The sequence below is a fragment of the Pholis gunnellus genome, assembly GCF_910591455.1.
Source record: "Pholis gunnellus genome assembly, chromosome: 17".
NCBI lineage: Eukaryota > Metazoa > Chordata > Actinopteri > Perciformes > Pholidae > Pholis > Pholis gunnellus.
In genome coordinates, this window is record NC_136544.1 from 1,177,740 (window position 1) to 1,188,799 (window position 11,060).

At 44.9% G+C, this 11,060-nt stretch overlaps 1 protein-coding gene across 1 annotated transcript; it reads left to right on the forward strand.

The window, feature by feature from the left end:
- Positions 1 to 3,859: 3,859 nt before the first annotated feature.
- On the forward strand, positions 3,860 to 6,673 carry LOC306709976 (homeobox protein Hox-B1a-like; the record flags this gene model as incomplete). Its single annotated transcript, XM_079178314.1, has 2 exons — positions 3,860 to 4,685; positions 6,309 to 6,673. The coding sequence occupies 2 exons, from the start codon at positions 3,860 to 3,862 to the stop codon at positions 6,671 to 6,673; spliced, it is 1,191 nt and encodes a 396-aa protein (XP_079034440.1).
- Positions 6,674 to 11,060: the final 4,387 nt, after the last annotated feature.

Sequence of the window (11,060 nt, forward strand, 5' to 3'; positions counted from 1 at the left end):
TGCTATGACCAAAGAATGAATTAACAGAACTGAATCCTTACATTAATTAAAAAGAAACTGACCTTATGACCCCTCTCTCCTGTAGTCCCTTCACCACCCAGACAGCCACGTGGGCGTCATTTAATCTTCTTCTTCTTGTCCCGGTCTGTTCCTGCTCACTTCCTGCCCACTCTCTCTCCTTTCAGCCCCTCGCTGATCATTAACCTCCCTACTTGTCGCACGCCCACGCCGCTCGTCCTGATTTCGTCCTGGCGGCTGGGCGACGGCGCGTCTGCTGTCAAAGCCCCTTCACAGAGGCTCTGGAGGGGAGAAATGGATGAGGGGTTCATTGGATGCAGTCATAATGGAGGGGGGGGGGGGGGGGGGGGGGGGGGGTAATGAGAAGGTGTGCAAACTGTGAAACGGACACTTCATGAGCAAATATTTGACAAAGACATGAAGAGGTAAGGTTACATTTTATTTACCTCAAGGGAAACTGCTGCGCAAAGTTGGAAGAGTGCAAACATAACATTGTAAGATAACAACAAGGTGCAAAGAATACAAGCAAAGCCAGAATCAATTGAGCAACTGTTGCTGGTGGCCACTTGAACCGAAACTCTGGAATTCTGTTAAGATTTTAAAAAGGTTACAATTAAGATCATATGTTTTCAACGTCATCAAACTGGAACAACTCAAGGACAAAAAGGGGCAAAGAACACAATTAAACACAAACACTATGTAAAAAACAAACCCAACAATGAGCACAGTAGCAGGTCATTGTTTGGCACGCTCACAGAAAGAACGTTGTGTCGTCGTCAAGGCTACCCCTGCTTCCTGTCCTGCTGGACCGGCAGGGTTTGTCCGACCAGAAGGCCTCCTGTCTGCCTTAACCTCATTTCTGTAACAGATCAGCTCATTCATTCAATTAGCAAACACACACAAGTGCACTCTCACATGCACATTCTGCCATCAGAAATCCATGGCCTCCCCAATCCAATTGTCGAAAAACCAAACCGATTCCCAAAAGTCTCCGCGATCGGGGCTCCACCGGTCGATAGGAAACCTTTTGATCCTTTAAAAGATCCCTCGCATCATGTGAGTCAAACGTGTAGAGAAGAGATACAGTCCGATCAATAATCTTTAAGGTGACGATCGGTGTGGGCGAACCGGGCTGAAAGGTGAACGCAGAAGGAGAGATGAAGCTACAGTCTGTCAGTGCTGGAAGTGTACAGCAGAGGGACAGACAATCAGCCAAAACGATAGATTTAACTGTCAGAGACGAGCGAATGCGCTGCTTCGGCTCTCGGTTCACATTGATGATGCTGTATTTTTACAGGGGAGTTGTGGAAAAATCCTGAGAGTTTAGTCAGCCCCGGCTGAGCTCGAAGTAAGAAACCATACATGTAAGCTACCTTTAATGAGGATAATTCCACTTTATTACAACTCTATATTTGTAGGTTTGGCCAGAAGCAAAACTTTTCTTTTCTGGGGATCCACTTTTTTAAGAATGACAAAACCAAGTCTCATCAGGCCTCATGTTTAGATCGTGAGGAGAGCCAACGTGTGCGTAGATGAACGTTCAATGTTTTACTTTCATTTCCACATCAGCATATATCGTCTTGAATGGTAAAGCAGCTCTGTAGAACAGATACCTTCGATACATCGCAACTTTGTTTATGCTTATGAAAGAATACACATTTGTTGGATACTTTATCAGGCTCATTCTTTTCATTTCCTCTCATCAGTTAAACAATATACATTTAGGCAGAGTTTTTTATTTATTTAAATAAACAGAATGTAAGCTAGCCTTTTGTATTACATTCAATGCTTTAAGTAGGCTACCATTATCAGAGCAATAGGATCGTTCCCTCGTGTGGCTCACAGGTGTACAGCGGATATAAATGTTACATAGAAGACGATGGAAGAAATTCTGCCGATTTTTATGGCGACCCCAAATAAAATCTCCTGCGACCCACCTGTGGACCCCGACCCAGTCTTTGGTAACGTCCGTCCTAAAAGCCATACTCAGTTTGATGCCTTTTTTTCCTTCAGTAATATTTTTTCATCGTCCATTCATTGACGCTCACAGTTACATGTATATGTGCAGTATAAATGTAGGTTCCATAGTTGAAATAAATCAAGTGCACTGTTTGATTCTCAGACTAGATCAGAAACGATTCTTTGGGCCTCGCAGTGTCGTCCCATTAAGGACCCCACAAAGGTTCATCTATGACCCAGACCCACGTTCAAAATACATCTTCATGTGCAGTGTAAGAGAAGACGCAGGAAATGTGTCCCTCGAGTTTGTATGAGCTGCAATTAATATTCTTGTTTTTTTTGGAACCTTGTGTTGACATTGACTTATTTCATCGTTTGGGGTCCCACAGACCCCATAGGTGAATAATTATAACAAAATCAAACTATTGTTTAAAAATATGAATTCCTTCTGACCTAATTAGAACCTAATATTTACAAATCATTGAGGCGATAACTCTTTACTTTGTCAAAAACTGGACTTCAACTTTTGATGAAGAAATGACCTCAAAGCATTGTAAACACACTAAACAGGGAAGTATTCCATGTCTGATATGTTATGAGCTATATGCATGAACAAAGAAAGGAAACGCTCAGCATGTTATCCAGAGTTTGGCTCCATCCTGTTAGAGCTTGTATGGATGAGCTTTTAGGAACATAAATCCTACATCAGTGTATTTAAGTTGGAGCAGTGCCGTGTGAAATCTACTGTGGGCACCGATCACAGATGTGAACATTTGTTTTGTATTGAAGGTTTTTAAAGGCGGTTCTCTGAGAAGTGACGTGACATTTACTGACATTTACATCAGGTTATGAATAATCCTCTTCCATGAGGAATAGTCATGAAACAATGTTTTTTTGGAGCTGGTAAAAACAACACATCACCCCGCAGTCATTCCAGCAGCAGCAGCATCATTACAGTAATGCTGCAGGACAGGGAGATATGTTCTGGGGACCTGCAGCATCAGTGTAGTTACAGGAGTTATACTAAAGAACATTAGTTTTCTGGGAGTTCTTCTGCAGAGAGGAGGTCTGGAAGCAGCGGGCCGGCTCACACAGCTCCTCTTCTGTTCTCCGCCTCTCTCCCTCTCTCTCTCTCTCTGTTCTGACAGATCCGCGCTCATATCAGATTGATGGGCCCGTTTGATTGAAGTCCCTTTGTCGCGCTAATGTCACGGCGAGTGATGGATGAGGCGCGTGCGCCGGCGCAAACGCGCGCGCGCGCAGCAACTATACACTCCTGAACCGAAAAGTCCCCCCCCCCCCCCCCGTTCCCTTACATACACACGCCCCCACCCCCCGTTTTCTGTGACCGGCTGACAAACTTCTGTCCTCCGGTCACCACAGGCGACGTGACGACGAGCCACGTGACCTGCAGCGGAGGTAAGAAAGACAGTCGTTGGGGGGGGGGGGGGGGGAGAAGCGGAGAAATAGGTCAAAACAGAATGGAGGAGAACGGAGTGTGACCTGCGCGGAGGTGAAAGAGGTGACTCGACTCTTTTCCGTCTTCTCGCGGTGTTTCGCCGCCGTCACCGACGGAGACACGCGGGTGTAGATGAGCCGTTGACAGCGTAAAGGCCTCCCGTTTACGCACACAAGCGCACCACGGCAGAGCGCGTGACTCGCGTGTGTTTCCAATTTATGTTACTCCACGTTGGAAGTTTCTGCTGTTTGTATTCATTATTTTTGCTGAACTATTTTACAGAACTATTTTTCTTTTATTGTGGAGTTTTTTTCTTTATTTTTTCTCGTGATTTACTCGTTTGTTGATGTTAATTATAACTCGATTCTGTTAACTTCATCTGTGGGCTCCTGTTTCTTGCTCATTTTAAACGCCACTGTCTGCATGGACAACATGAACTCGTTTGTGGAGTACTCCATTTGTAACCGACCGGGGACCGGCGCTTATGCTGCGCCTAAATCCGGTTACAACCATTATCATCACCATCTGCATCACCATCCTCTGGAGCAGCATCAGGGCTTTCCGGTGACCTCCGGCTCCTTCCACGCGGGGCCCACCGGCTCTTCGGCTCCCGTCAAAGGGACGAGAGGTGACAGCGGCGTCGGAGGAACGACTTACACCGGGGATGCGCGACTGTACGTGGGCTCTGGAGCACCCGGGACGACCCAACAGCAGCAGCAGCATCATCAGCAACATCATCATGAACAGCATCAGCAGACGCACAACGGCTACCATCATCAACTTCACCCAACCCAGAGCTTACAAAACGGAACACTGTCTGCATACAATAACGGAAATAGCGGCAGTACCGGGGCCTATGCAGGTCAGGCGTGCCCCACAAACCCGGAGTATTCTAACGCGGTAGGCCCTCCCAACACCGTTCACCCCCAGTATTTCATAGAGGAGCCCGTGGCCTCCACCTACTATCATCAATCAACCTTCCACAGCTCGACCCCCACCGTCGGCCCCAGCTACGGGGCCCTGGCCGGGGCCTACTGCGGGCCTCAGGGCGCTCTTGCCGGGCCACAGTACCCGCAGCAGAACGGCGGGGGTCTGGACGCAGCGGGCTACCTGGGGCTTCCACACGGGGGAGGTTACGGGGAGCTGCCGGTCTCCCAGGACCGAGAGAGGGGAGAAGAGGAGGGCCAGCAGCCCGGGCAAGGGCAGACCTTCGACTGGATGAAGGTGAAGAGGAACCCGCCTAAAACAGGTATGGATGGGTGGGTGATTTTGCTGGAGATAAGCGGTCAGTTACAGTTACAGCACTATAGAGGCAGTAGCCTCGTTTGCATTCATCAAAGCTGTCACGTCATAGGAAATGTGGTGGACAAGAAATATCTAAAGGAAGCGTTTAAAAAAATGTTTTATGTTTAGCTGAAATGAGAGGAGAAAATGTGGCCAATAGTCAATACAATATGAAAAAGAACATTTAAGGGGAACAGGTAATTAAACTGATTGCATTTAATTGTAACAACATGTTTCTCTGAAAAATCACGACATTATTATCAGTAATGTATTTTTTATTCTATTTCCTGCAGGCCTCAGTTTTCAATGTATCTGTATACACAGATGTCAGGCTTTTCTAATGTAAATGCTACTTGCAGTCTGTTCTTCTCGTTTCACTGAAGTCTCAATTCGTTTCACGGTAAACCAAAGGGACATTAAGAAAACAAGAAAAGCTCCATCCATGTATTTATTTACTGTTATTTAAATTTGTTGTGATTGTCCAACATCAATATAGGTCACACACACTGTATTTAAAAACAACGGGATTTATCTTAATAATGAGTATTTTGATTTAATTTCACAGATCTTTCAACCACAATAAAACGTTTTGGCATATTTCAGTAATAACGACCGCGAAGCTTTCATTTCCATTGTAAACACACATTTGCTCTCCAAAAAATGAAAACAATTCATTATTATTTTAAATGACCAATTGGTTGCTGAATATTGTTCAAGTAAAAAACAAAATAGCTTAAATAATATAAACGTAACAGCCTATGGATTATTCGTATATGTAGTGCTCGTGATATTCCTCATGGAACACCGTAACGGTTCATTTCTCATTGTGACGTCAACTTGACTACTCGCATTTCGTATAAAAAAACGGTGTTTGTGTGTTTTCAGGACTTATTCAGTCTGCAGTCATATCTCAGGCCAGATAGCAGGTCTGGTCCGGGTCCACGGAGGCCCCCCGACGTCTGATAGGGGTTTCTCCTCTCTCTCTTTCTCGCTTAATGGACATAGCAGACGGTTACTTCACCCTAGGAAGTCTGTCCTGCTCTGTTATCTTTTACCCCCCCCCCCCCCCCCCTCCTCCATTACCCCCCACCTCTCCATCCCTCTGCACGTCTGCTCGCGAGCCCTCCCCTCCTTTGTATTCCTTCTTGATATTAAACTTATTTTGCTGTAAAATGTGGATTAGCAGATAAAGACACACACTGATCACGCATAATATACAACCTACAGTCTGGATTGAAATAGCCTGATTAGTAAACTAAATAAATAAACATTATCATAAATAGATATTAATAAATAAAAACATTAACACAAATCATACAACAACAACAAAAAAAGAAAAGGAAAAAAAGAAAAAGGGACCTATAGGCAATAGTTTACTTCCTGATTATATTGAACGTGAAAGGCATGCTGGGTAAAATAAAACAGCAGCTCCCAAACAAGGACACATTTAATCCATACGGGCGGAACGCTTTGTTCTCTGTATTCTTATCATCTAAGAACATCTAACCTTTATTCATTATGTAAATAAAATAAATTCCCATAACACATTAATAACATCTTCTCTCTCCCCTCTCTCTCCTCCACCCAGCCAAAGTGTCGGACTTCGGCCTCGCGGGCGCGCACAACAACGCCATGCGCACCAACTTCAGCACGCGGCAGCTCACGGAGCTGGAGAAGGAGTTCCACTTCAGCAAGTACCTGACGCGGGCGCGGCGCGTGGAGATCGCCGCCACGCTCGAGCTCAACGAGACGCAGGTGAAGATCTGGTTCCAGAACCGGCGCATGAAGCAGAAGAAGCGCGAGCGGGAGGGCGCAACCGCCACGGCGCGCCCCTCTTCCTCCTCCTCCTCCTCCTCCTCCGGGGCCGATGGAGGCTTCAACAAGGACCAGGACGACACCGATCAGTCCTCCGCGTCCACGTCTCCGGGCGCGTCCCCGAGCTCGGAGACGTAGTTCGCGCAAGCGATGTGACTGGTTTGGCAGAATCTGCGGTGTTGCACTATCGGATGCTATCTGTGGTTAAGTCGTCAGCACCTACTTGCGCATTGGTTACTGACTTACATGTCCCAGAATTCCTTTTCATAATCCCATCCAGCACCTGGAGGAGATCCAGAGAAACTCGATCAAGCCTTTCTGGTATATTTGCTGCTCGGTCAGTTGTTTTTATACAGAGAATAACACATGTTTCCTTCAAATACATGAACTACAGTTACTTGTTGAGAAGTCAAAAAGCACTACAGCTGATTGTGAGCCCACATAGGCTGGGCTCGGCCCATGTTTTGACCTCAAGGGCTGCACTGATGCAACAAAAGGGACCAACACCAGGCAACCAACATGAGCGCATTTAAGGCTGATAATGACTGCCGATGCAAAATGCCCCAACTGGATTAAAGTCTTAGTAATAACAATAATAATGAAAAAGTCAGATATAGCTCCCGCCACTTTATCTGGGATGTCAAGTAGGTGGGTGACATTGTCCAGTGGAAATCTGCAGCTTCTTCCAAACCAAACCAAAAGCCACGTTCTCGCATGGGACCACACATTTCATACTTTAGAACGGAAACAAACAAGTCGCAGTGGTTCCCAACTTGGGGTTTGGGACCCCGTCATGGGGTCCAAAGATAAGTCTGCAGGGTCGCGATGTGTAATTGAAGGCATATTAAAGAAAAACCTAATTTGGTTACACAAAATCATTAGTGTTTCTGCTTTTATGAATATGAAGTATTGAATATGTTTACATCTTTAGGCCTCTATAAATCTTCATAATGAACAATCTGGGAAGGAAAACTGACCCACTGGCTAAACTAAACACAATTCATGTGTACTCTGAGGCCATACAGAACCTTTGCAGCGGTTAAAAGGTGCTGAATTTGAAAATCAGAGCATTAATATAGCCGCAAACAACTATTTGCTGTATAAAGATATAATATCTATCTGAGCGAGAATTAATTCTCTCTCCCTCTGTGTGTGTTGTTATCTGAACTTCTCCGTGCTTTGTGTACATAGCCGGGCCGTCCGTTCGTGCATTTAGTGCACGTGAGTCCTAGTGAGCGTGCCCCACTGGCTAAGCTAACAGCCTCCTCTTTGAACTGCGTTGCCTTTGTTTGCACCGTTCGAGCTGTTAGCACTGTCAGCTGGCGGCTCAGCCGTCGCCATGTTGAGAGCCGAGTGGACGCAATCCCTGCATCATAGATATGCTCTGAATCTGGAATTGAACACCTTTAACTTTGTGGTAAATGTTGGTCACCGCTGCCCCAATGGACCGTTGGTGCAGCACATCTCTTGACAACGTGGATCACACGTCTCGTCTCTGTCCAAACCGGGATAATCAAAAATCCATGCCACTTTTAGAGTCTTCAGGAGCCGTATTCTCAAACTATCTCACTGGTGAAGAAGCTGGTTGTGGTGCTAAAAGGTTTGCTGAACATTTGTTGGACTAAAACCTTTTGAGAGTCCTGATGATTAGACACCCACATATATTTTTGAGATGACCTACTTTTCATGTGACGGTGGATGAACATAGAGTCTGGTGTACAGGGTAATGATGACGATGATGGTGGTGGGATGCACTTTGCCATCTTTATATAATGTCTGATTCACAGGGTTTAACTGGTATTGGGTTATTTAAGGTGGATCATACATTTCTTTTGTAAAAACAAACCCCATGACAGATTTAAATCATCATGGGATGCTAAAACCCCACTGAAAGCCTTCGTGATTGATGTCAATGGGAAGAAACTCAGGGATCCACAGCTGTGCTGACATGACCACTTCACATACAAAACCCTTAATTAATGACGTAAAACATGTGGAGTTTTGGTCCATCTTTAACCCACATACCAGTGAGTCTAGCCTAACTAAATGAGCCTTAGGATCTGGAATACAGGGAGCCTCTGATGGCAAAAACACACCTATGTCTTATGTGCTTGACGCTATTTTTGTTCCACTTTTAGAACCTTTAAAAATGTATATTTGAACGTAGCGTGTGTTCGTCTCACCCTGTGCAGCTCTGGCCTTTGCACTGTGTGACTACAGGGTACCTTTGCAGAAAAACTGCTTGAATTAATACATTAATCTGGAATATTCGTTTTTGTATGGTGATTCACAGGATTGTGTCTTGAACAGGGTCTAATTTGGGGTGTGTGTGTGTGTGTACGTGTACGTGTACGTGTATGTGTGTGTGTGTGTGTGTGTGTGTGTGTGTGTGTGTGTGTGTGTGCCAATGGGGGAGGGGTGATTAAAGAAAACTACTGAAAAAAAAGGCTGAAGCCTGATAAGACACTCGTTTCCTTGCTGAATGGGAAAAGTGAGGGAAATAATGTTTTACTGCCGGTCCTTTCCCCCGTGAGAATTATTTATTGGATGCATTTTATGTTATTGATTAAAGATGATGGGAAAAAAGGCGTGTGTCTGTGAAGAGGGTGTTCTCCACGTGGACATCTTTTTTGTTCCTGCTGAAGGCCGTGATACTTAAAACCTGACAAAGTGACTTCATGTGAATAGTTTTACTCTCAAATTAGATCTAGTAAACATCACAGGAGTAAATCTCGTCGTGTGTGTAATGTTGTCGGGTTAAAGGCCGGCCTCTACTGTGATCTTTTTCTTTTTTATATTGTTGTCTGTTGTTTTGAAATGAGAGCAGACTGACTGAGTTTTATGAGTTCTGCTGCCTTAGAGACACTCCCAATCATGTTCCTGTCTGTCCTTTTCTACTCTAAGCTACCTCAATTAAAGACTCTTCTGTCAAACCGCTGCTATTGCACTCTTGACAATGTCTTCTTTACACCATGAACTGTTTTCTATGATATAAATCAATTCATTCACAAATTGCAGAGATTTGAAAGCAGTGCTACGGGAACCAGTGGGCTGGGAACTGAAAGCCAGAGGCAGGAAATCAAAGTAACGCAACACATCCTCATACGATGGTTAGTTTGATATGTTACTCCTCATATTTCGTGCGTTTTTCCTACGAAAGTCAAGCAACGCGGCCTTTTAAAAATAGACTGCCGTCCTCCTAGGAAACAACTCAGTTGTTATCGTATCCCCATACAACGGTTTGTACGATATCCTACGATAAGTTGCTCAGAATTTTTCGTGCGTTTTCCTTCAAAAGCCAGCAAGTTCAAATTACTATGAAAGTGTCGTAACTACATTACACATGTTGACTTCTCGTCCCACACGGGGAAGAACAGCGGCCTCATGGTTGAAAGACTCTCAGTGTGGGCTCGTGCTGTCTTCATACTTCCTTGGTCACAATTACATGGATAATGTAGAAAATCATTTTCTAACAAAAATATTAGTTAAGTTTAGGGAAAGATCATTGTTTCGGTTATGATAACTACAAAACTTAGTTAAGTACGGAAGTTACGTTGCGTTCTCGTTTCACGCAGCACACGAATATCGGTCTCCAGGGTGAAACAACAACCGTCTTTTGATTGACGGAAACGGAAAAAGAGATTAAAGAAACGCGGCAACCAGAGAACTTGCATTTCAATAAGCATTCAGGTCTCTTGCATCCACATGGCCGCATGCCCTCTGGTTGACCCACACACACACATGCAGGGCTACAGTGAGGAATGTAGCGGGGCTTTCCGGGTGGCTCGGCGACCTGTTGACCTTTGGAGAGCCTCTGGGATATCTAAACATGTAAACAAACTCCTCCTCCTCCTCATCTTCATCTCCTTCTCCTCTCCGCCGGACTGAAGGTGTCTGTCCTGGAGCCTGGGTGGCAAGCTCAGTCATCACCTGATCACACACACCCAATGCAAACCTCCCTTAGATCCTCCACAGTCACACCTCATCCTGTGCACTACATTGCAATAGTTGTTTTCAGATTCTTTGGTCAAAGAGTTTATTTTTAAAAACAGCCTCATCTTCGACTGCAATTGGTAGTTTTCTACGTTCCCTAATATCCAACTACCAAGAACCCGTGTTCAGCTGTGATTTAGACTCGTACTTTCCCGCTCTCTGCTGGTCTGACCGGATGCAGACTGTGGGTATAAGCAGCGTTGGGTAATGTTACTTTCAAAATAGAATTAAGTCAGTTTTGTGTTACCAAAAAGCGAAACCCCTTGCTATTCCATGCGCATGTTGGTTGTATGGTCCAGAGGGCCCGTAGGCCACATGTATACCTGCTGAACGTATTGAACCGTCATTGCACAGCCTCGTCTGCTGCATCCGTCGGCAGGGCCCTGTGGGTATTATCAGGTAGTCTGAGATTCATTTGCAATTAAAAAAATAAAAACAACACAAAAACCATTGAAGTTTTCCTTTTTTCTCCTTTTTGTTGACAGAAACAAACAACAATAAACCCAGATAAAAAAAACTATCTCTGTAAAAA